This window comes from Rosa rugosa, chromosome 2 (genome assembly GCF_958449725.1).
Source record: "Rosa rugosa chromosome 2, drRosRugo1.1, whole genome shotgun sequence".
Taxonomy (NCBI): Eukaryota; Viridiplantae; Streptophyta; class Magnoliopsida; order Rosales; family Rosaceae; genus Rosa; species Rosa rugosa.
In genome coordinates, this window is record NC_084821.1 from 71,451,334 (window position 1) to 71,475,033 (window position 23,700).

Here is a 23,700-nt window from a genome sequence, read left to right on the forward strand (position 1 = left end):
ATCAAGAAATGGAGAGAGTTGAGATAGTTGATCGTTTGAGTTCTCTTGTGAGCTCTTCGTCCTCTTCACTTGACAATGGAGAAGTATATTCTCCGAACTGCTCGTCATTTGGTGATCATGCTATGAGAATTGCAGCTCAAAGAATGAGAGTTCACTATACTAATTTGCCAGCCCATCAGATAAGCCTGCTGAACTCATCAACTACAGTTAGACCTTATGTTCGTTCGAAAGTGCCTCGGCTTCGTTGGTCACCTGATCTTCACCGCTGTTTTGTGCATGCAGTTGAAAGGCTTGGAGGAGAAGACAGTAATTGCCTAAGCTCTCTCTTATGTCCATGTTGAGCTCACTTAACATTTTGTGTTAATAATATTTCTTTTTCTCATCACAGGAGCTACTCCAAAGTTGATTTTGGAGATCATGAATGTGAAGGGCCTTACCATATCTCATATAAAAAGCCATCTTCAGGTGAGCTGCTCGTAAAGTTTGTTATTTCCTTTTGGGAGAGGGGAAGATCAATTAGGGGGATTAAGTTTTATAACTTACCTTCTTTCTCACGTTGAGGTTTGCCGTGGACAGATGTACAGGAGCATGAAGCATGAAAAACGCATACAAGGTACATATGTATCCCATTTGTTCATCTATGCCTTCATGGTGCAGAGACATGAATAAAATTAGGACTAGTACACCTTATGTTCTTGACTAATTGTATTGTTGAACAGTGAAAAGTTGGTCAATTCTTTGATCTGTTTATCTAAATCCGTATGCTTAAGTCAGTAAATCGTAAGTGGGATCTGATCATGTTCTATCCAGGCTTTAAACTAATACATGATCACTTGATTAATTAGAAAAGAACATCAAAGCAAGGTTTTAATTGACTTGCATGTATTATTTAACTTAGCTCTCTAAACCTTTTAGGGAACCACCTAGAGCCCACCTTAGGTGGTAACAGTGGTAACTAATGTGGCATAGTCACATCATCAAATCATAATTTTTTATTATTTTATTTTTCTTAATTACAAAAATTCCTTTTTCTTTTTTTCATTTTCTTTATTTTTCTTTTTTTCATTTTCTTTATTTTATCTAATGTGTCTTTCTTAATTACTTTTTTTCTTTCTGATCTAATCTTCTGCGTGATGAATTCATCAAACGTTGTTCTCTTCCTTCCTCCTCTCACCTCTCCTCTCAACCCTCTCACCCCCTCTTCAATTGATCAACGCCTTCTCAATCTGATTTCGACTCTCAAAGTAATAAAGATAATCAATGTCCTTCGGGGGATTGACGAAGCCCCAACCTTGGTATCATTGAAAATAAGCTACGAGGTCAAATCTAACTTTAGAGTTTGAACCCAAGTGTTTGGTACGGATTGTTTAGTCTAATATAGTCGAATTAACCAAAGTTATGCCCACGGAAATGAACGATTCATTTCCATGATTAATTCTTTCAAAGAAACCTCATACGATTTTAACAAGCCTCTGATTCCGTTAGTGGATTAGAAGAACCCTCATAAAGCTTGTCAAAGTAATTCATCCCCAGTTGAGGACTTGATCAATCCCAGATCAACTTCTCTTATCAAGATGATACTAAAAGGACATGCAAGATTACCGGCCATCATTTCCTGATTCTCCCCTTTCCATTATCTCAGTATTGTAATGTCCAACATGTCGATATTGCAGTGGTTAAAGTTTCAATGCGTAGTCGGTCGAAGAGAACGACAATTTGTCGTGCAGATGAATAGATCAGAAAGAAAAAAAAATAGGGTTTAAAAGATAAATTAAGAAAGTGAAAAAGAAAAAGAAATTTTTGTAATTAAGAAAAAATAAAAATATAAAAGAATAAAAAATTATGCTTTGATGATGTTTGCTCTAGATGGTTCTCCAAAAAGTGGTTCACCTACCATTACTCCTCTGAAAATGAAGTTTGATCCATTGCAGAAGCGGCTACAGCAGCAAAGAGGAACGATAAGGCAAATCCCTCGTACTCAAACAATTCATACTGGCTAAATTCAAATAAGAGTACTGCTACTCCCCCTACTTATTGCCAAAGGAGCAATTGGATGATGAGAAACATGTACAATAGTGCACCCTACCAAAGCAATAGAAGCTACATTGAAGGAATTGATCACAAGAATACGAGCACCCTGGCAAAATGGTCTGTGATTAAATTTTAATCTAATCTGGTCTATAATTTTACTTAGTTGTAAGAGCTATAGTACCTTAATTCATGTTGAGCATAAGAATCTGCAACGTCTTCTGACTTGGCCAGGTTGTTTTTTCAGGAACAATGAGAATTACAGACAGAATTCTTACTTCATATTCACTGATCTAGTCAAAAGAGGCAGTGATGATGCTCAAGTACTACGACTATCTCTCTTGTCTATATCTATGACTTGGCTCTGAGTGTACAGTTAATTTATTCCATATATACATGTGACTTTTCAGGACAGCAATGATCAAGTGAAAGTACTGTCATTAGTCAATGCTGGTTGCCAAAGCAATCATAGTAAACCGGAAGATTTAGGTGGTGAAACTGAAACTGAAGCAGAGATTGATGCTGCAATGTCTCCATCACTCAAATCGTCATCAAAGGCTTATTATTCGCAGCAGTTCAGGCCAAGCGACTCTGAGAATTCAGTTGTGAATGATGTCTCTCTTGAACTTAGTCTTACTTAAAATCATTGCACATATGTAATTGCACAGAAAGAATGTGGCCTGAAAATTCAAAAAGTAACTCTACCTTTCTATGCAATATTCGCCTCCAATTAATATTACATTATTGCAACGAACTGATACAAGATTAAGCATCACTCGCATAATGTTAATTGTTAACTTACATAATCCAAGAGTGGCCATGTTGAAGCAATGCAGTGCATAGATGGGTGTAAGTTTTGAGTTTTTTAACAAATTATATGAATAATCCAATTCTCCGTATGCATAGATGCGATAGTGACAATGCTTCATCACTAAATGATGAGATAAGTACGCTTGAACGAGTTCAATCTTAAAATTTGGTATAAAAACAACATATTCCAAACGTAACCATCTATGAACAACGAATAAGCATTACCATTCCACTCGTTTTATGTGCTTGCATAGAGATTATTTAGCTCTCTATTTATTATCACATCACGTAATGAGCGAAGTCAATCTTAAAATTTTATCATAAAAATAATATATTTCAAAAATAACCAACTAAGAACAACAAAGCATTATCATTCCACTCGTTTTATAAACTTGCATACAGATTAATTAGCTCTCTATGTAGTGATATCACATGAGCGAGATAGACACCTACCCGACATAAATTTTTTACCAAAGCAATATTCCCTACATGTGCAAAAATAACAACTCTTCTAGCATTAACTGACCGCATAGCGCAGTGGATTAGCGCGTCTGACTTCGGATCAGAAGGTCGTGGGTTCGACTCCCACTGTGGTCGATTTTAGTTTTTGCATTTCCCAATGAAAAAAACACTATAATCACCTGACCTCGGTTCCACCACATTCCACCCTATACCCCTCCATCACTCTAGTTTAGCGAAACCTCGGACAAAATCAGCGGCAAAGATTCTATCTTGTCAGACTCCACCACACCAACAGCCGTCAGATCATTCAAGCCCACAGAAACTCTGGTGTGACTGAGAACCACTGAATCACCCATACATAAGAAACACTGAAACTGAGAGTGATAGAATCATTGGAGGGTGTTGTTTTGTTAGGTAATGCTATCACCACTCACTAACGATGGGGTGTTTGTTTCGATCAGGAAGGGAAACCCTCCTCCACCCACTACATACCACCAACCCTTTTTTTTTTCTTTTTTTTTTTTTAATTTAATCTTTGTCTCTGTGTCTCTTACTTGCACTCAAATATATAAAAAGCCCACCTTTTTTGGTGTTCAGAGATGCTCTCTTGGGCTCTCAGATTTGCTTCCACTTGAAGAACAGATAACACAGAAGAAGGAAGACCCTTTTCACTTGTGAGTTTCTCATTTCTCTTACTTGGGTTGTGTTAGATCTATGTGGTTGTTGTTATGTATTACTCTTTAATGGCTCTGGGGATCCATATTATTCATGGGACAGTTTGTTTTATTGGAATGCGTGTTTTTGTTAAATATGTGTTGTTGGTTGTCATTGAAGTTTGTTGGGATTGCATTGGTGGATTTCTGGCTGCAAAGTTTGAAACTTTATTGAGCAGTGGTTTGTAAAGACTGAGGCTTTGGTGATTTCAGCTGTGTTTTTGTACCATTGGATTGAGTCTATTGAGTTTAAGTGTGTATATCTCGGTTTTGGTGATTATGGTAATGGCTGAATGCAACTCTACAATGAACCTAGATGAAGTGCTATGCAGCATTTTTCGATGAACTTGTAGCATATCTTGATTGTTGTAGTTGAGAGATATGAGGGTCTTGCTTGGATTAGTATTTGGAAGAAATGTCTTGTTGATCTTGGGTGCATTTATATGATTTGAGACCTATTTGGATTTTGCAATGTGTGCTTAAGATTTACGATGGATTTGTTTTTCAGATATATTTGCTAAGATGAGAGGAGGTGGTTTGTGGCAGCTTGGTCAGTCAATCACCCGACGCCTTGCTCAGGGTGATAAGAAGGGTGTAGCTCGTCGATACTTTGCCTCTGAAGCTGAGCTCAAAAAGACAGTTCTTTATGACTTCCACGTCGCTCATGGTGGGAAGATGGTGCCGTTTGCCGGATGGGGCATGCCTATTCAGTATAAGGACTCAATTATGGACTCCACTGTGAACTGTAGGGAGAACGGTGGGCTTTTTGATGTCTCCCATATGTGTGGGCTGAGCCTCAAGGGGAAGGACTCCATTCCATTCCTGGAAAAGCTCGTCATAGCTGATGTTGCTGGTCTGGCCCCAGGAACGGGGACACTAACTGTCTTTACAAATGAGAAGGGAGGGGCAATTGATGACTCTGTGGTTACCAAGGTCACTGATGACCACATATACCTGGTGGTGAATGCTGGATGTAGGGATAAGGATTTGGCTCACATTGAGGAGCACATGAAGGCATTCAAGGCCAAAGGGGGAGACGTCTCATGGCACATCCATGATGAGAGATCTCTTCTAGCTCTTCAGGTGAATCCTTTGATTTCACAAACCGTCATAATGCATTACAGTATCTTATTATTTCCTTGCAATAAATGTCAGTATCTTTATGCCGGTATGCTGAGATGTATGATTGTAGTTGTTTGATTAAGCTGCTCTCTTTTTTGTAAATTTACAACTGTAGTAATGCTTTACAATACTATGAAATATCTGTGTGGCTCAAGAGAAGTAAGCTCAAAATTGGACACCGCTTGATTTTACAATAGCTGATTAATATCCTTTATAGTGACACATGCTAAGAGTTTATTGAATTTTCCATGCAGGGTCCTCTTGCTGCCCCAACTCTTCAACACTTGACAACAGAGGATTTGAGCAAGTTTTATTTCGGAGAGTTCCGAATTTTGGATATCAATGGGGCACACTGCTTTCTCACAAGGACTGGGTATGTTTACCATTTCTCTCTTTCTTTTCAAGTAATTACTTTACCTTGCATAAGGGGCTTTTCCCAACTTTGCTACTTAAGTTTTCAGCTGATGGCCCTTGTTCTATATCAATTTAGTGGGTGATCTTACCGTCGCTACTTGTTTCACATTGCCCATATTCATTTTCGTGATTACTAAGAAAATGAATGAAGCAATTTAATTCTGTTTTGTGTTTTTCTTGGTGATATCAGAACAAACCTCAGAAAGTCAGAATGCTATACTTAATTTTATCTGTTTAGTTCACATTGTTTGGTTCCCCTTTCCAATTGGCATTTCTGCTCTCTTATGGAGTTCTTCGTGAAGGATATTTGATTACCTTTTTGACTGAGAATTTTAGATACACTGGTGAAGATGGATTCGAAATCTCAGTTCCTGATGAGAATGCGTTGGATCTTGCCAAAGCAATCTTGGAGAAATCTGAGGGGAAGGTGAGGCTGACTGGATTGGGAGCTCGTGATAGTCTCCGACTGGAAGCTGGTTTGTGTTTATATGGCAATGATATGGAGCAACACATAACACCAGTGGAGGCTGGGCTCACATGGGCTATAGGCAAGAGAAGAAGGGCAGAAGGTGGCTTTCTCGGAGCTGAGACAATTCTCAAGCAACTTGCTGATGGTCCTTCTATCAGGCGTGTTGGTTTCATCTCTTCAGGCCCACCTGCTAGAGGCCACAGCGAGATTCAGAATGAGAAAGGCGAAACCATTGGGGAAGTGACAAGTGGAGGATTCAGCCCTTGCCTGAAGAAAAATATCGCTATGGGGTATGTAAAATCTGGAAACCACAAGGCCGGAACCAAAGTTAAGATTGTTGTGCGAGGAAAGGCCTATGATGGAACTGTCACTAAAATGCCTTTTGTACCAACAAAATACTACAAGCCAACATAATTCAAGTGCGGTATTTCATCTGCAGGAGGTTCTTAACGGTACCCCTTTTGACTTCGTTATAAACCTTGACTGCTGCAGTCAATGCTGATACCCATTCTTTACTTTCTATGAATCTGGAACGAAATGGAATGTATGTTTGGATCGTATTGCTTTGGTTATTTTTCACTTTTATGCAATAGTCTTTGGAGAGCTACAGTTATATACACTTACATGGTTACCAATGGATGTCACAGCCGATTTGGATGATACAGTTGCAGAAACTTTAAAATGATGAATTTGCTTTTGCATTCGAGAATCAAATAAATCTATTTTTCTACAGTTGGCTTAAGACTTGAGAGTGTTCTCAGAACACAATTCCCTACATTATAAGTTGCTATATAGTAAGATAGAATGATAAATCTGTAGTTTGATGTCAAAGGCTGAATGTGGCTTCTAGTGGGATGAACATAACTCGTTATTTGTTGCAAATGTCAACATATATAGATTGACCAAAGAAAGTCAGACCAAAACAAAAATGGAACCAAGTTGACTGTTCTACCAGTATTCTCTGTCCAAGTCAGATGGAAATGTATACAAAATGGAGGAAGAGAGCAATTTACAAGTCGGTGAACTACATTTTGTTATGGTTGTTAGTTGTTTTATCAGACAAAACCATGTTTTTATCAGACAAAACCATGTTCTGAGAAGAAACCTAAGAAGGTGACACCAGCAAGATGATGTAGAGTTGTATCTGTACTCTGAATCTCAAAGATGTATCTGTTAAATATATGCTGCTCATAATGACAGTTCAACTGGGTAAGATGACACTATTATCAAACAATATTGAGGGAGGAAAATTCGAAGTTCACAAATGATGGTGTAGAATAAATGACAAATGCTCTTGATCGCTAGAAGCCTAGAACTATAAACCCTACTGTGTCTCGTTTTCTTGTGTTTCTCTTCTTCTCATCGGATTCTTACCACTGTTAATATTACTCTATTTAACTTGAGCAAGATGTCATTGAGTTATTGACCAAGTTACAATATGAAAATTACATTGACCACGCTGTCTAGGAGGAATTTTAGGATGTGACTCACTCAACTCTCCGGAAGGGCCAAGTCCAAGGCTTCAATATAAGACTCGATATCAAAAGTCAACCTTGCTAGTTGATCTAGGCCATCCAACGCAGACCATTTTTCTGTACACCATGATAATAATATTCATTAACCTCGTTAATTTGGTTTAAATACTAACTCCCTCCCTCCTCTCTCAACTACTAAATTAATATATTTTACAGAAGTCAATGATTGTAAATAAACGCAAACCCAGTCGTTAAACAAATAGTTAACAAAGCTTAACCAGAACAAGAAAGAGCTTTTTGTGTCATGCATGACAGCAACCTGATATGCAAAGAACTAGAAAATCAAACGTATTTTTCTGCAAAAATTGTAGTCAAATAATTAGGATTATCATTAATCTTTCATCTCTATGTAACATGATTTTGTACAAAGAACTAAAGAATCAAAGGGATTTTCCCTTTTGTTTGTACACAAAAGTGTGAAGCTAAGTAATCAGAACAGTTTCGAACCCATTTCGTCAATAACTGTTCCATTTCTCCTACATGAAGCTGATTTTGATGCAAGTTCTCTTAGCTGAGGCAAGCTTCTTCCCAATTCCAAAGCAATCTTCATCTCAAACAATTCACCATTTTCTCTTTTCTCCAAATCTTGCTCTCCAAGTGTGGCTTCAATTGTATCCTCCAATTTGTTGAAGAAGCCAGCACAGTTCCTATACATCTCAAACACCATCCCAACTTGACCACCATGTTGAAAAGCATTGACTGCAGTGCTCAATGAACCGGCAGCCACTGCAGCAATGGCTGCAACATCATTGTGACCCACAAAAGCAGACCCAATGGCTGCAACACCAGTAAGCAAAGGACCTGAAATAGCCAAAACCTTGTTGATCTTCAGTGCCAAGTTACCTAATCTCTCGTAGTCTTCGAAGTCTTTGCTTTTCACCACTGAAATAATTTCTCTCATTTCATCTTCAAGATCTTCACTCCACCCATTAGTCTTTCCCATCCTAGATTTCGTTTCGCTTGGATTTTGAACTCCATGACTTTTAGGCCACCAAGCAGCTGCCTCAAACTTTTTAGGGTACTTTTCAAGCATAGCTCCAAGCAATGGAAGTGGGTACGCTTTGTCAAGAGCTAAAACTTTCTCCATTGTTTCCTTCACATCTTGTTCTGTCGGCTCACGAAGTGCTAGTAGGGTTTGGATTTGAGTTTGGATCTGCTTGAACAATCTTGTGGCATTGCGCTGTTCTTCAGCTAGTTGTGAAGGTTGGATCTTGTTCATGATAAGCAACATTCCTGAGGCTGCAGTAAATAAAAGAGCGGAAGACAACTTCAAGGCCAAAATGGGCATTCCAGCACCAACAGTGCCTGCAATTCCAGCCATGATTGAGGCTGTGAGAGTGATCATGTTGATGGAGTTGAGCAGAAGAACGTTCCAGTTGTTGCGCTGCTCGCCGATATTGTTGTGCATCTCAATTCTATCTGCTACTTCCTCTAGGATTGCATAGAGCTGAATGGTAGCTGTAGAAGTACTAGTAGTAGTAGAATGAAAGTGCTTTGATGATTCTTGATGCTTTGGTTGAGCTATTTGGTACGTGTTTGAGATCCCATCACTCAATTGTAGCCCTTCAAGTACCAACTTGGTTGCGGTTTTCGGGTTGGTGAAGCGGAGTCTTGGAACTTTGGGGACTTGGATTGCAGCATTGATCATTCTCCTTGAGGAACTAGAAAGAGTTGAAGATGTGGGGAATAGGAGACTTGAAGTTTGCAAACAAGCCATTTGGTTGGTTTTTAACTTTTGGGTTTTCTCTGTGTGAGTTTATAAGAAGATAAAAGGGCAAAAGATTTGAGCTTTTTGGTTTGCTGTAGGAGAATAGATCGAGGAGAGAGTTGAGAATGGAAGAAGAAGGAATAATGTGTTTGTATTTATAGTGATGGAAGGAAGAAGAAGAAGAGGTCAAGTTCGGAAAATATTGACTGGCTGAATTGAATGGGTAGACTTGGCCCATTATCTGACCAACCTGACCCATTCACCATTTAATATTCTTGTTCAAAAATTTCATCCATCACTGTGTTTCCTCAGTCTCTCTCATACTATCTCATGCAATAAAGAAATCAATTCACTCGCATTGCTTGCGTAGCACTCTCATAATTTGAATAAATCTAATGGCAACTTGAAATTTGAAATGGTCCTTCATTACCTTCACTACTTGGTGTTCTTGGTGGACCGAGTTAACAAATACCTTGTTGTCAAACCTTGGGAGTACAATAAATGGGTAGTCTTTCTTCTATTCTTTTGTTTTTTGGTTAATCAAAATGCATTCCATTCCCTCATTGCTTGAATCAATAGTGGAGTGTCTTCTATAGTGCTTAATGGTTTGAATGCATTAGTTTATTATGATTTTGAAGTGAGTTGTGTATTTTATGCTATTTTCAAGATTCATTCTTGTAGAATTGTTTTGTGATATGTCATTGAAATATCACAACTTTTATCAGAAAATATGTGTATGAGAAACTACCATTGCCATTTTGTTTTGTAAAAGTTCATTCTCAAAAAAAAAAATCTAAATTATAAATTCCTATATTATAGAATTTACAACTAAAAATTCTGTTAATTGCAATTTTCATTATTTGTTTGGATCTACGGAGGATTTAGAATGTTGAATAGATTAAGAAAGTTCAAAACAAATTTAAATTCTAAAATTGAAAAAGTCTTGTTTTTTTTTTTTTTTTGATTGGGGAAAAATTCTTGTTTTGGAAATAAATAGAGAAATTTAAATTAAAAACGACACATATTTTGGTTGAAATTGAATTGAGAAATTTGGGCATCAATTTTTGGGTGGCTATTCCCACACCCATTTTTTCTGTTCACACACCTCCTCTATTTATCTATTACTTTAATTTACTATTTTTTTACCTATTACCCTAACTACCTTCCCTTGCAATTTTGTACATTTTTTTGTTTTTTTTTTTGTTTTTTTTTTCTATTTGGCAAGTCTGCTAATCAAACGGAATGGATAATTAATTACATTAATTACTATTGGTGAGGAAATATAAATTATAAATTGGGCTAATGATAAAATAGGTCATTTTAAAGTGTCTTATTATAATTCAGAATACATAAATATCCCTATGATAATTAAGGTCAGCTCTTTACAACCTACCACTAGAGTTAAATTTAATTACAAAAACTGCCATTGTCAGCTCTCTCTCTATCCCCTCTGGTTATCCAAGCCCATCTGAGCCCTTATCTGAACCAAAATCGCTCTCTTTCTCTCTCCAATGGCGTCCAGTACGTCTCCGACCTCTGCATTGTCACCGCTGGGGCCACGACGAGTCCAGGCTCAACTTGCCACAGAGGAATGTCTCTCTCTTCCACAAGATCATACCTCCGCTCGCAAGTACTCGCCGGAGACCATTTTGCTCATTGTGTCGAATCTGGTACTTTGCTGAGGTGATAATCCAGCTGATCGTCCATCGGTTCGATTCGCAACCATGCTCGAAGCACATGTAAGGCTCTTTCTGATTTTGGCTCTCTCAATTTTGATGGTAATTTAGCAATGAATTTGACTATCTGTGGTGCTTTGATTGTTGAAATTTGATGAAAGCCCCTTCGGCACTATCCTTGCTTGATTGTTATTGTTTATGTGATATTTCTCAAAAATCTCACTCTTTCGCTTTACGAAGATCAAGTCGGCCTTGTCGATTGGTAAATTTCAATCTCGTATAGCTTAAGCGATTTTGATTTTCGATTCTTACTTGCTCGATTTCTCTAAATGAAATCGAAGTTGAATCTCTCCTTATAATCGAGCTTTGAATTTGATCATTTTGGAGTTGAATATCTGTTTTGTTTTGAATCCGAGATTGAATTCTATGAACTTCATTAAATATGCTTGGAATTTGAAGTTGATTGGTTTGTTGCCTTTTTCTATGAATCCGAGTTTGAAGCTTGAATTCAAAAATGTTAAAATATGTATGTGGTTCTTTCAAACCGTGTGAACGATTGGTTTGTTGCCTTTTTCTATCTATAAGAATATTGTTCCAAAAGCTTTTTCAATGTTTGCCTTTTGGACTTACATTAGCTATTGATCACCAAGTAGGATCATCTAGGCTAGCAGATATTTAAGTAATATGAAGATAAAGAAACCAACTCCTCTCTCACAAAAAATGCCTCATGCAGATCCATTGGCTCTTCGATTCCAATCCCTCCAATATCCCAAATTTAGTAAAGGCTCCGACTCTCTCAATCTCTTCAAAATATTAATCCAAACTCGATCCATTTCTAAGCTTTTTTTTCTTCTAGACTCATTGGCTTTGGCATGAAAACTCATAAATAACGTTTCAAAGTTTCCAGGTTCTTGAACTAATGAACTACTGTTGCTGATTTGAAATTTTTATAATTATGTTATTTGATGTTTCATGCCTTTTTCATAGTTGGAATGTGATATTTAATAGATTATATTGCATTGACATTCTATTGAATTGGCTTTGTGTTTGATCTTATACACCGTAATGCAGTTTTTGTCAAGTGGTTTTGTTGTGATGCTTTTTCATTATGATGGTAACGTTGAGGAGTGGATGCAATTTCAATGGAATGATCTTGTCATTTATGTGTCTGCAGTCAATCAAACAAAATGGTACACAGGACTTATCTTTATGCCTTCATTCATTTCATTTGTATTAGAAGTTGGCTTATTTTAGATGCGTTTCTTAGTGATAGCTTTCTTGATGCCTAGGTGGTTCGCAAAGCGTTTCTTACATCGTGATATAGTTGATCAATATAGTCGCATTCTTCTACGGGATGAGGACCTTGGAGTTGACAATTTCAATCCTCAACGGTACTGTAGCTGCATTTCCTTTTAGCAAAGTTAGGATGCTTGCTTGCATTTGAACTACTGTAAAAGTCTGTTGCTCAAGCTCTAAATTGTTCTTCTTCTACAACACTTCTAGGTATGTGTCCATTGTTCGAAAGGAAGGGCTTGAAATATCACAACCGGCACTTGATTTTTTCAAGACAGAGGTGAACTACATGGAGAAACTTTCAAAAGATGAGGGGATTCAGAAGAAACTCAGCAAGGATATTTTGCAATATAAAGCTCATATAATCAAGATATTTGTGGAACATAGGCACAATTGGATCTCTGCAGATTTAGAGTTTTAGAAATTTGCCTAGGGCTTAGGATGCAAGTCATTGGTGAATTGTAAACTCCAGTTTATTAAATAAATTAGCTTTTTGTATCTTTTTATGATGTCACTGTTATGTTTAGTTTTCCTTAATAAAACATTACTTTTATAGATGTTTTACAGCACATTCTAATTTTTGGCATCTTTTGAATTCAACAAGTCAATGTCACTGACCGTGTCCAAGTTTGATCACAAGTTAGTAGACAAGTCACTAAACATGTCATTGGCAATTGCATATCACTTGCCAAGTTATTGTTATATTCATGTCACTGGTCAGGTCACATTGCATTTCACTGCAATACAAGTCACTGGCCAAGTCACATTGCATCATTGACCATGTCACTGTTATACACTTGTCACTGACCAAGTTACTAGCCAAGTCATGTTGCATTTATTCATAGTAATCTCCTCAAGGGAAATCTTGATGAGGAGATATCCCCTCAAGACCAATATGAGTGAGGAGTAATCTCCTTAAGGAAAATCTAAATGATGAGATATCCCCTCAAGGAAAATTTGGGTGAGGAGTAAAATAATTCCCTAAATGCTAATTTGTGTGAAAAGAAATCCTCTCAAGGCTAATATGGGTGAGGAGTAATCTTCTCAAGGGAAATCTGGGTGAGGAGATATCCCCTTAAAGAAAATTTGGGTGAAGAGTAAAGTAATTCCCTGAAGGCTAATATGTGTGAGAATAAATCCTCTCAAAGCTAATATGGGTGAGGAGATATCCTCTTAAAGAAAATTTGGGTAAGGAGTAAAGTAATTCCCTAAAGACGAATATGTGTGAGAAGAAATCCTCTCAAGGCTACTATGGGTGTGAGGAGAAATCACCTCAAAACTAATATGGGTGAGGAATAATCCTCTCGAGGTGAATCTAGGTGAGTAGAAATCTCCTCGAGAGGAATCTGGGTGAGGAGCAAGAATTGAACCAATGACAAAGTCAGTGACATGATCAGTTACATTTCAATTACTTGGGCAATTACATACATTGTAAGTGACATGGTCAGTTACATGATCAGTTACATACATGGTAAGTTACATGGTCAGTTACATGATCAGTTACATGGTCAAGTCACTGTTAATCTCAAGTCATTGGCCAAGTTATGTCACTGGCCATGTCATAGTCATGAACATGTCACTAATTATGTGAATGGCAATCCCCGGCCAAGTCACTGATAAAGTCACTGGCCAAGTTGCATGTCACTGTAAACTCTTGGCAAAGTCATTGTTAACCTTAAGTCACGGACAAAGTCATTGACCATGTCGCTGTTAATTCTTGGTCAAGTTACTGGTCATGTCAATGGCTATGTCATTGGTCAAGTTACTGACAAAGTCACTGACATGTCACTTACCATGTCATTGTTATACACGTCACTGACCATGTCACTATCAATTCCTGACCAAGTTACTGGTCATGTCACTGACCATGTCAGTAATCATGTAACTCTCAAAATCACTGTCACTTACCAAGTCACTGTTAGTGAGGTCACTGCCCAAGTTATTGGCTATGTCATTGGCCATGTCACTGTCAATCGTTGTCTAAGTCACTGTTAAGCTCAAGTCACCGGCGAAGTCACTGCCCATGTCAATGACAAAGTCAGTGACATGATCAGTTACATGTTCAATTACTTGGTCAGTTACATACATTGTAAGTGACATGGTCAGTTACATGTTCAGTTACATGGAAAGTTACATGATCAGTTACATACATGGTAAGTTATATGGAAAGTTACATGATCAGTTACATGGTCAGTTACATGATCAGTTACATAATCAGTTACATAGTCAGTTACATGATCAATTACATGGTCAAGTCACTGTTAACCTCAAGTCATTTGCAAAGTTGCATGTCACTTACTATGTCACTGTAAACCCTTGGCAAAGTCATTGTTAACCTCAAGTCACGGGCAAAGTCATTGACCATGTCGCTGTTAATTCTTGGTCAGGTTACTGGCCATGTCAATGACTATGTCATTGGTCAAGTTACTGACAAAGTCACTGACATGTCACTTACCATGTCATTGTTATATACGTCACTGACCATGTAACTGTCAATTCCTGACCAAGTTACTGGTCATGCCACTGGCCAAGTTACTGACCATGTCAGTAATCATGTAACTCTCAAAATCACTGTCACTTACCATGTCACTGTTATATCTATGTCACATTAGTTGTGTGAAATGCGTCACTTACCATGTCACTGTTATACACATGTCACTGACCAATTCACTGGCCAGTGAAGTTATTAGTCATCAGACTAATAACTTGTTGTATTGTCTAACCATCAGACTATGAACCTCTTCTAAGAATTTCTCACATAAAGTTGGACAAATACTGTAAGACATATGTTCTAACAACTGCATTACATTCATTGTACGTCAAACAAAAAAGTATATAACCACCAACAAAATTATGGTGTTTTCTCTCTTTATTCCATTTATAAAAATGCACTTGAGATACAAAAGTATTAGTAATACAACATCACTTTATTCCACCTCAAATATGGCAGATTCCACTGTAGACTTATGAGCTTTTGCCTTCTCAAAGTTAATGGTTGCATCTTGCCTGCTTTTCACATCAACACTCTTTAGTTGAAGCATCTCCTTCCAAAGACTGAATGTTTTTATTCTATCTGATTCTCCACATGACTTTTCCCAATCTACGAGTGATTTAAGCACATTCACAAGACACTGGCAAGGTCAAGGAAAAAGAGGTCATCCAGCAACCTGTGCTACCATCAATGAATATATAGCAACAAGAAAGTATATGATGAACTAGCCAATACTGAGAAGGAGTAAATCGTTAAACTTACCAGAAGAGACGAACCCTTTATTGAAGTAGTCTGGGACACAACAGCCATATTGGATCTGCATTTTGCATCCCTTGAGATATTCTGGATAGAGTTGTAACCAAATGAAGAGTCAGAATACCTTGCAGTATTAGATGTACAAGAATACCATATTTGGAAAGTATGAAGAACATCATTGGGAAACAGTAGGTAAATTATACCATCCGCTCAAACAAGTTCAGTGCCTCAAGATCGCAGTCATAGTTCACAAATATGTCAACAAGCATCTGATGATCCTTGCAAACCTTTTCAACCATCCTGCAATCCCGCACCTCATTAGACGACCAGAAAAAGAAATTCAAAATCATAGTGATCACATTAGCCATGTGAAAACTGAGAGTGACATGTTCAAGATACTAGCAATGTGATAACCAGAAAAGGCAATACCTAAGGACACTCATTTTTTTGGTTCATGGGTAAATCCAAGCCATCCAGGGACCGGAAAACTATCAAAGGAAAGAAGATGCATATTTCACCTTGAATAAAAATTGTTGGCGTAAAGAACATAGTATGTCAAGGTAATTTTTGTAACTATTTGTATAGATCATAGACTCACCTTGAGACTTTCTCTGAACCGCAACAAAATTCTAGTTGCATACTGCAGGAAGGAAACTAATGATCAGAGGCAAAAATCTCATAGAATATTCTACCTAAATCCGATAAAGAATATATGTAAACCTGTAATATGATAGGGGACGGCGAAATTGAAGCTAGCAACAAAGCATATGATAGATTGATAGGTATGCTTTCAGTGAATCAATAAAATGGAAGTTCCTAGTAAATGGATGACCAACTCCTTCCAACAAACCCTGAAAGACCAAGTAATAAATCATATTATTCAAAAAACACTGAAAATAAGTGAAAGGAAAGCTCCTTATATAAGTCAATGAATAGGAAGTCTCTTCATGGATTATACATATCTTCCTTTCTGCATCCATAGTCTTAGAAAGAGGAAGCTCATACTTAATAAGTTCAAGAAATTACTTTTAAATAAAACTTTCAAGTTATTTAACAGTATTAGCTACTTTGTATGTAAGCATCTATCCATAAAAGCATGCACTTAAAATCACAAATAATCTTTAATATAACCTGCAGAAGCTCAAGAGATAAAATCCTCGTCTTCAAAGTGACTTCATTGTTATCTTCCTTCATGCCCATCTGCAGACCAAGTTTTGAAATTCATATAGGAGGCTTCAAGTTGCTTAAATAACTCAACAATTAGAAGACAGTGTACAAAAACACAAACCACAGGTTTCAGAAAACCAGTAAAGCATCACATTGAACTATGGTCATACTCTCCAAGTCATTCGATTCCTTCTTTTAAAATAGCGCATCAGTTAGAAGCATTACAAATAAATGTGAAAGACTGGGTTTGTTAGGAATGCAAAAGAGAGATCTCAACGTATAATATCATATCCAAACCTGGTTATCTTTTTGCCATCTTCATGATGAACAGCTTTGTGATTGGCTCCCACATTCATGGCCATTGAGCATTTGTTTGAACTTTATTCCTTCCAAAAGTAGCCTAGGGTTTACATACACTTCACACATTAAGTTCCTGAACTACATACATAAACTGACAGGCATTAATAATCGGCACCCAAACACAAACACAAACCTCATAAGCATTCACGGAAGTTTCCACAGACTGAAGTAAGCTATGTATCCCTTCAGCTCTTTTTGCTTGTTCTCCAGCATAGTATAATCATACTGAAGGTAACTAACCTTCACCAAACCAAAACAAACACAATCAGAAACTGAAAAACAGAGTCAATCTACAATCGCGGTCACTACTTTTTCTCACAAGCATCTCATCAAACACCTTATCTGCACAAAAATCTATGCCTAATTAATTAATTCGGCCTGAAACTCCTACAACCTCCGGCCATATTCTTCATCGGATTGCTTCATCGAAGTGTTCATGATTCAAAACTACTCAAACCAAAGAAAATCGCATGACGCTAAATCATCTAGACAAATTCTTCCAGATCAAACATGTTGCTTCATTTTCCTCTTTCACAGAGAAGTTACCAATAATCATACAAAACACGAAGGAACAACGAGAATAGTAAAAACGAAAACAAAAATTTTCGATGCGATTGAAGAAAGGATAAGAAGCACTCACAAATTACCGATAATGCAAAAACCAAAGCTCTGAATTTTCAGATCACCGCTCGATAATCTACCCCCACTTGCACACCAGCGAGGTCGAGCTTCGGTCGCCGTCCGACTGCAGGAACGAGAACACGTGCTCCAGCACCTCCTCAGGGGAACGACCGCGTGCTCCATTTTCAACATTTTCCAAGTTCGAAATCGATTTCAAATCCAAACAACATCGTCTTGCTCTGGATGCGAAGCGAGGGCAGAGAAACAGAGAAGAAGAAGAAGCATGCCATTGGAGAGAGAGAGAGACAGAGAGAGTTGGGATAAAAAATAGTTCCGATCAAAATCGAACCAAGGTTTTAGGTTTTGATCAGATAATCGTCTTCTATCTTTTGGATTTCTAATCGGAGCTCTATTTGAGATTTCTGATCAAAACGAAGAAGATTTGAGCTATGTGATTCTTCAATATAAAGTTATAAACGTGTATCAGGCTTTAAGGGCTCTCAAAAAAAAAAAAAAAAAAAAAAAGCTTTAAGGGTAGAATCGGTATCAAAAAAATGGAAAACTAACCTTTCTTAACATTACCTCATTATTCATAAGGACTAAATTAATATTATTAACAATTTATAATAGACCATTTTATCAAGTGGGAAACTAGGTGATCTTTTTATCATTTCACACTCTAATATAACCTTTTATATCATTTCCCTTTATAAATTTTACATTAATTACATTAATTGACTAATTATATTAATTACATTAATTGATTTGCCAAATAGAAAAAAACAATTACATTAATTACGTCAATCAAGTCTGCTAATAAAAACAGTTACATTAAAATTTATATTTCCTCACCAATTTTTTAGAAATTAGTAAAAGAGCGTAATTAATGTAATTAGTAAAATAGGAATATTGGTGAGGAAATATAAATTTTTTAGATGGATAATTAATGTAATTTTACCTTTGATAGTGGGAAATGGAAATAGAATACCACCCATGACTAGAATTCCTATTCATGTTTTATGAGGGAGTCAATTTCCAGTCAAATCTCATTTTTTATTTCCTTTCCTATCTCTAATTACAACCAAACAGCGCATCTAAATGAAAAATGAAATTAATTCCCATTCCATACCATGATTTCCTGCTATCCAAACACGGCCTATAGTGTTGTAGTATAAAGTACGGGTGGTATCATGAAATTTTGGTGAGGTAATCATTTTACATGATTTAGAAGAGGCTGACTAACATTATTGACAATTGTATGTTCAATCATATTTTGATTATTCTTGCCTTGCATAATACATTCTTATTATTGTTTTCTGTTTTTGCTACACTAGATATAGATTAAAGAGTTGAGAAAATTAGTCATATCATCACTTTACAGAATGCTTTATGTCACTGGGAATGGTATCTTGAAGTAATGTTGCTTAATCAGATGTGAGAAGTTTTGGATCCCCTTTAGTTTAGGTGATAAGCTTATACATTTCTTCAGTTTGTATAGCAGTCATGACATACCTAAATCCCCAAATTCAGTTACATCGTGATTTTTCATCTGAGCCATAAACATTGCCACACTAATTGTAAAACTTTTGACAGATTGCACTTCGTCCTACCCATCAGTTTTTTTTTTTTTCTCTAATCAGCAATATTCACAAGAGAAATTCATGATTGACTTGCCAAATAAATAAAAATTAAAAAAAAAAACATAATTACAAGGGATGATAGTTAGGGTAATTTGTAAAAAAATAATAAAATATATTAAAGTAATGGAAAATTAGAGAGGGTGTGTGAATAGAGAAAATAGGTGTATGAATCAATTTTTTTATTTTTTTTCCACATAAAATTTACGATAAATTTCAGTTTAGTACCCTGTGGTTTGGAGGTAACATCATGTCAGTCCCTGCTCTTTCAATTTGATCAGCAACACCTCTATGCTTTCAATTTCAATCATCCGTGCCCAAATTTTACTGTTCCGTCCAATTTAAACGTTAATTTTGACTGGATTGACAAAGTAAAATTTGGACGGAACAGTAAAATTTGGGCACGGCTGATTGAAATTGAAAGCATAGGGGTGTTGCTGATCAAATTGAAAGAGCAGGGACTGACATGATGTTACCCCCAAACCACAGGGTACTAAACTGAAATTAATCCTAAAATTTATAATTTTCAAGTTGAGAATGCCAATAAAGTAATTGACGTATAAGAATTTAAAAGTCCTCATTATCAATAAAATTATATTTTTTTTCCTTCATCCAAACACACTTCACAGAGTAAAATTTTCATAACACACAACTTTCGCAAAAGAACTAACGCAAACCGACCTACATCGGTTTACAACTCTTTTTTTTTTTTTTGGAGAATGCGGTTTACAACTCTCTATCTTTTGTATAATTATGATTTCCAACGTTGTATACAAAGAGCTTACTTGAATCATTTCTCCTTTTCTTGGCCTTACAAATCCCACAATATACAAGAAGGAACTACAAAAGCAAATGGGAAATGCTTAGGAGTTAGGATTTGGGATAACCTCTAGCCGGTTTAATTTGAGCGATTCCAATTTGGATCCGATTGACTTTTCAGTTTTCCAACTGAAAGCTTCAAACCTTTGTGTCAACCTTTACACTCCAGAAATCCTTGAAAAGAAAGAAACATATTCACACCCCAAAAAACAAAAACGGAAGAATCAGGCCGGTAAAGAAAAAAACAGAGTAAGAGTGTAATTGGTAAAATCTAAAACGAGAAGAATATGCGAGGCATTCCTCATTAAAGAACAGTAATATTGCATTGAGTATGGGTAATCCGTTACGGCAAATCCCAAAGGACAATATAGGTAGGACCACCCATCATTTCTGACAGTCCCTGAATCTAAGACCAAGATATTTCTGAACAGTTCTGTTCAGCTTCTTAAGGAGAGGAACTTGGAGACTTTGTAACAAGGAAAGCATGGGGTCGATAGCAAAGCAGTACTTGATTCAGCTTCAGCGACATCCATTGAGAACTAAGGTCAAAGCTCGTCTCTTTTTCCTTGATTACCTCTTAAAACCCATGATTGGTTTGTTTTTGTTTTTGATCAAAAGTTCAGAAAGATTGGAACTTTTGTGTTTTTAGACATTTTTTCTTATCTGGGATTTCAAAGATAATGACTTTTTCACTCAATTATGATTTGTAGTATTTGTTGGGATCTTGGCCAATTCAGTGTTTTTGAGGTCTTGGCCATTACACCATTTTGTTGATTTGGGATTTTGGTGACACTGTTTTTGTTGTTTGGATAGGCACTCACAGCTGGGTTTTTGTCAGCGATCAGTGATATAGCGTCTCAGAAGCTCACAGGGATTCAGAAACTTCAATTAAGAAGGCTTGTTCTCAAAGTGGTATGATTCTCTCCTTCACCATGGATTGTTGTTAGTTGTTTTACCAATTTCACAATGATGTGTGTGTTTAATTTGTATGTGTGCGCTTGCTCTTGTATGTCCTCGAATTCTGCGTAATTGGATGATAAGCAGTTCATCTAGATGAATGTAAAATGCTAACCTTAGGTTAGTTGTGCTCTTTCTTTTTAATCATTGTGATAAACACACATTGCATTTCTTCCCCATTCCTGTCTGTTTTACTTGTTTTGCTGCTGTAAGATGTAATGCTACAATGTCTGTCCAGAATAAGAGTTGCAAACTCACTTTAAATGTTTGAAGTACTAATGAAGTTGGTTTGAATGGAGTGCATTTCAATTGAGCGGATGCCTACAACCATAGCCTCACCAGATACCCCTGACCTGGGTTTATAGATAAAGGCATACAGTCAAAAGAAAACATATCACTAAACCTTTTTGCGAACTAATAGAGCAATAGAAAGGTATGCCTCTACAATGAGAAACTGCCAAAGTGCAGCCTGGTTGTTGCTTCAATCTCATTATGCAGTCTTAACTGTGATTTGTAGTAGTTCGATGAATAACTAGTAGCTCTTTAGGAGTGGGCTAGAATTATTAATGTGCTAAAGGAAACAAAGGCTTCACTTTCCAGTTTATGCTCACATGCCAATTCCTAATATATATGTTATACAGCATTGTTACATGTTTTCCATTACAACCTTGCATTTATTTTTATTTTTTTGGATATAACCTTGCATTTGTGAATGCAGCTTTTTGGAGTTGCTTATCTTGGACCATTTGGGCATTTCCTGCATTTATTACTGGACAAAATTTTCAAGGGGAAGAAAGATAACAAAACTGTAGCCAAGAAGGTAGACTTACGCTCCTTGTCTTCATGCTCTGGTTTGTTGTTGAGAAAAGCATTGAAAATAATTGAATGTCAGAATCAGCTGAATTCTGGTCCCTTCACGTCATATTCACAATCATCAGTATTTAAGTTCCTTAGTTTCCAATCTCTCCTTTCTTAAACTAAAAGGTTATGCTCATAGTCCTCATGAAATTATTTGCAGGTACTAGTGGAACAATTGACATCTTCTCCTTGGAATAACTTGATTTTCATGCTTTACTTTGGGCTAGTTGTGGAGGGTAAGTAAATGTCAAAGCCCTTGATCTTCAATTTTTTGTGTCTGAAATATTGGCTTGTGAAAAATGCAGTTTGAGCTCAGTTAGCTAGAAGCCCTTATATTTGATTAAGATATAATTTTTGTTATTTTTACAGAGATTATAATATTTTTGTAGAGTCAAACAGCTCTTAAATTTTCAAAGAAAGTCAGCCTGACAGAGGCATGATAGCGTGTGAGCTAATATGAATGTTTAAAGTGACAGTTAGTAACTGTGAACTTTGTTGCTCATTGTCTAATGAAGATGTGAAAATGCAGGAAGACCATGGATGCATGTGAAAAGTAAAATTAAGAAGGACTTTCCGGCAGTGCAGTACACAGCATGGACGGTATACTTCTGTCATGTCATTGTTAGACATTATAAGAAAACAGAAATCATATCATAATCTGATAAAACCTTAATTGGATGGCAATGCAGTTTTGGCCTGTTCTGGGGTGGATAAATCACCAGTATGTACCACTCCAATTTCGTGTCATCTTCCAGAGCTTGGTTGGGTTTTGCTGGTATGAACAATAAATTTAAACTCCTATATACTCTATGCATATACATGCAGTTCATTATTGGCATATTTTCCTGATTTTTTATTTATTAAAATAACTGTTCTTAGCTTTATGTTTAAACTCGTAACTTTGTTTTCAGGGGAATATTCCTAAATTTACAAGCAAGATCTGTGGCATTACCAAAGGCCAAGTGAAAAGAATAACTTTTTAGTCAGCCTCAAGGTTGTTCGTGCTCCCCATGATTTACATGTAGTTTTAGCTCACGATGGTCTCTCTTCAGCAATCATGAACTCTATGAATAAGTGATGGATCCCATTTTCTTGTATGCAGCAGTTTGCTAAAAATGTGTGATCCTGCCTCCTATCCATTCATAATTTCAACTATATTATTGCACATCTATCTGTGATTATGTAATTTTTTTAACTAGACAACTTTGCTTTGAATTTGACTGAATGCAATCAAAGAGATACTGCAAAAGCTGCATATTGCTTACTCGGTTTTGCTTGAAAACCGCAAATGCATGTGAGTGCGCAGCTCAAAGCTTAAAGCAGGAGACAAGTAGTAGTAGAAATTAGAAAATCCAAGTTATTTTGCTTGTGTTGCAAATAAGCCATAGAAGACACCGATGACTGGGGGAGTGATCTCTGAATAATCTATCACATTGATAGCCATAGAAGACACCGATGACTGGTTGAGTGATCTCTGAATAATCTATCACATTGATGGTGGATCTCACCTTAGATTGAGGGCTGATAATTATATTCTTTACAAATCGAACCTAAGCTGTCTGTCATTCTAAATCCAGGTCTTGATTATTGTTTTTAATTATTTATATATTTTTCTTATAAAAAACAAAACAAAAAAGGGTGTAATCTAGAGTGAAGCTTGGGATGGCCGACTAGTATTGACAATTCATGAAAACAATATACATTGCTTGCATTCTAAGTCCATGTCCCTAAGTATTTTTGAAAGATTTCTGTAGCAGATACTACTGAGGACGGACGTTCAAAAGATATACCATTCTGGGTTTAA

The 23,700-nt window shown here is 36.7% G+C and overlaps 6 protein-coding genes and 1 non-coding gene across 8 annotated transcripts; 5 read left to right on the forward strand and 2 right to left on the reverse strand.

Moving 5' to 3' along the window:
- LOC133728755 (probable transcription factor KAN4) lies at window positions 1-2,702 on the forward strand. Its single transcript, XM_062156185.1, has 6 exons — window positions 1-306; window positions 389-465; window positions 577-613; window positions 1,932-2,148; window positions 2,276-2,351; window positions 2,439-2,702. Exons 1-6 carry the CDS (start codon window positions 9-11, stop codon window positions 2,667-2,669), a joined length of 936 nt encoding a protein of 311 aa, XP_062012169.1. The 5' UTR covers window positions 1-8; the 3' UTR covers window positions 2,670-2,702.
- Window positions 2,703-3,361: 659 nt separating this feature from the next.
- TRNAR-UCG (transfer RNA arginine (anticodon UCG)) lies at window positions 3,362-3,435 on the forward strand. Its single transcript has one exon. It is a non-coding gene; the product is annotated as a tRNA-Arg (tRNA).
- Window positions 3,436-3,795: 360 nt separating this feature from the next.
- LOC133729923 (aminomethyltransferase, mitochondrial) lies at window positions 3,796-6,637 on the forward strand. Its single transcript, XM_062157551.1, has 4 exons — window positions 3,796-3,974; window positions 4,522-5,096; window positions 5,390-5,508; window positions 5,886-6,637. Exons 2-4 carry the CDS (start codon window positions 4,536-4,538, stop codon window positions 6,430-6,432), a joined length of 1,227 nt encoding a protein of 408 aa, XP_062013535.1. The 5' UTR covers window positions 3,796-3,974; window positions 4,522-4,535; the 3' UTR covers window positions 6,433-6,637.
- A 1,221-nt stretch (window positions 6,638-7,858) lies between these two features.
- LOC133733586 (probable F-box protein At4g22030) lies at window positions 7,859-9,380 on the reverse strand. The gene has a single exon (XM_062161226.1). The coding sequence runs from the start codon at window positions 9,268-9,270 to the stop codon at window positions 7,984-7,986; it is 1,287 nt and encodes a 428-aa protein (XP_062017210.1). The 5' UTR covers window positions 9,271-9,380; the 3' UTR covers window positions 7,859-7,983.
- A 1,416-nt stretch (window positions 9,381-10,796) lies between these two features.
- Window positions 10,797-12,788, forward strand: LOC133729013 (uncharacterized). Of its 2 annotated transcripts, none has more exons than XM_062156484.1 (4): window positions 10,797-11,000; window positions 12,009-12,127; window positions 12,227-12,328; window positions 12,441-12,788. In XM_062156484.1, exons 1-4 carry the CDS (start codon window positions 10,986-10,988, stop codon window positions 12,649-12,651), a joined length of 447 nt encoding a protein of 148 aa, XP_062012468.1. In that variant the 5' UTR covers window positions 10,797-10,985; the 3' UTR covers window positions 12,652-12,788. The 2 variants fall into 2 exon arrangements, with proteins under 2 accessions (XP_062012468.1, XP_062012469.1); XM_062156485.1 differs by lacking the exon at window positions 10,797-11,000 and adding an exon at window positions 11,512-11,844.
- Window positions 12,789-15,015: 2,227 nt separating this feature from the next.
- Window positions 15,016-18,066, reverse strand: LOC133727869 (brefeldin A-inhibited guanine nucleotide-exchange protein 5-like). Its single transcript, XM_062155276.1, has 8 exons — window positions 17,645-18,066; window positions 17,138-17,244; window positions 16,609-17,044; window positions 16,198-16,328; window positions 16,076-16,117; window positions 15,681-15,777; window positions 15,484-15,564; window positions 15,016-15,361 (listed from the first exon to the last, which is right to left on the reverse strand). The coding sequence occupies exons 5-8, from the start codon at window positions 16,114-16,116 to the stop codon at window positions 15,158-15,160; spliced, it is 423 nt and encodes a 140-aa protein (XP_062011260.1). The 5' UTR covers window position 16,117; window positions 16,198-16,328; window positions 16,609-17,044; window positions 17,138-17,244; window positions 17,645-18,066; the 3' UTR covers window positions 15,016-15,157.
- A 2,385-nt stretch (window positions 18,067-20,451) lies between these two features.
- On the forward strand, window positions 20,452-23,160 carry LOC133733587 (peroxisomal membrane protein PMP22-like). The gene is made up of 7 exons (XM_062161227.1): window positions 20,452-20,625; window positions 20,895-20,993; window positions 21,757-21,858; window positions 22,057-22,132; window positions 22,426-22,496; window positions 22,586-22,671; window positions 22,808-23,160. Exons 1-7 carry the CDS (start codon window positions 20,566-20,568, stop codon window positions 22,860-22,862), a joined length of 549 nt encoding a protein of 182 aa, XP_062017211.1. The 5' UTR covers window positions 20,452-20,565; the 3' UTR covers window positions 22,863-23,160.
- The last annotated feature ends 540 nt before the right edge of the window (window positions 23,161-23,700 follow it).

What these genes read in the sequence shown, in the direction of transcription:
- LOC133728755 (XM_062156185.1), top strand. Translation starts at nt 9, where the DNA reads ATGGAGAGAGTTGAGATAGTTGATCGTTTGAGTTCTCTTGTGAGCTCT. An exon ending in AAGGCTTGGAGGAGAAGACA is followed by an intron (nt 307 to 388) that starts GTAATTGCCTAA and finishes TTCTCATCACAG; the next exon opens with GAGCTACTCCAAAGTTGATT. An exon ending in GAGGCAGTGATGATGCTCAA is followed by an intron (nt 2,352 to 2,438) that starts GTACTACGACTA and finishes GTGACTTTTCAG; the next exon opens with GACAGCAATGATCAAGTGAA.
- LOC133729923 (XM_062157551.1), top strand. Translation starts at nt 4,536, where the DNA reads ATGAGAGGAGGTGGTTTGTGGCAGCTTGGTCAGTCAATCACCCGACGC. An exon ending in GATCTCTTCTAGCTCTTCAG is followed by an intron (nt 5,097 to 5,389) that starts GTGAATCCTTTG and finishes TTTTCCATGCAG; the next exon opens with GGTCCTCTTGCTGCCCCAAC. An exon ending in TGCTTTCTCACAAGGACTGG is followed by an intron (nt 5,509 to 5,885) that starts GTATGTTTACCA and finishes TGAGAATTTTAG; the next exon opens with ATACACTGGTGAAGATGGAT.
- LOC133733586 (XM_062161226.1), bottom strand. Translation starts at nt 9,270, where the DNA reads ATGGCTTGTTTGCAAACTTCAAGTCTCCTATTCCCCACATCTTCAACT.
- LOC133729013 (XM_062156484.1), top strand. An exon ending in GCAGTCAATCAAACAAAATG is followed by an intron (nt 12,128 to 12,226) that starts GTACACAGGACT and finishes CTTGATGCCTAG; the next exon opens with GTGGTTCGCAAAGCGTTTCT. An exon ending in GACAATTTCAATCCTCAACG is followed by an intron (nt 12,329 to 12,440) that starts GTACTGTAGCTG and finishes CAACACTTCTAG; the next exon opens with GTATGTGTCCATTGTTCGAA.
- LOC133727869 (XM_062155276.1), bottom strand. Translation starts at nt 16,116, where the DNA reads ATGCAACTAGAATTTTGTTGCGGTTCAGAGAAAGTCTCAAG. An exon ending in TGAACTTGTTTGAGCGGATG is followed by an intron (nt 15,565 to 15,680) that starts GTATAATTTACC and finishes AACTCTATCCAG; the next exon opens with AATATCTCAAGGGATGCAAA. An exon ending in TAAAGGGTTCGTCTCTTCTG is followed by an intron (nt 15,362 to 15,483) that starts GTAAGTTTAACG and finishes TGACCTTGCCAG; the next exon opens with TGTCTTGTGAATGTGCTTAA.
- LOC133733587 (XM_062161227.1), top strand. Translation starts at nt 20,566, where the DNA reads ATGGGGTCGATAGCAAAGCAGTACTTGATTCAGCTTCAGCGACATCCA. An exon ending in ACAAAACTGTAGCCAAGAAG is followed by an intron (nt 21,859 to 22,056) that starts GTAGACTTACGC and finishes AATTATTTGCAG; the next exon opens with GTACTAGTGGAACAATTGAC. An exon ending in TGCAGTACACAGCATGGACG is followed by an intron (nt 22,497 to 22,585) that starts GTATACTTCTGT and finishes ATGGCAATGCAG; the next exon opens with TTTTGGCCTGTTCTGGGGTG.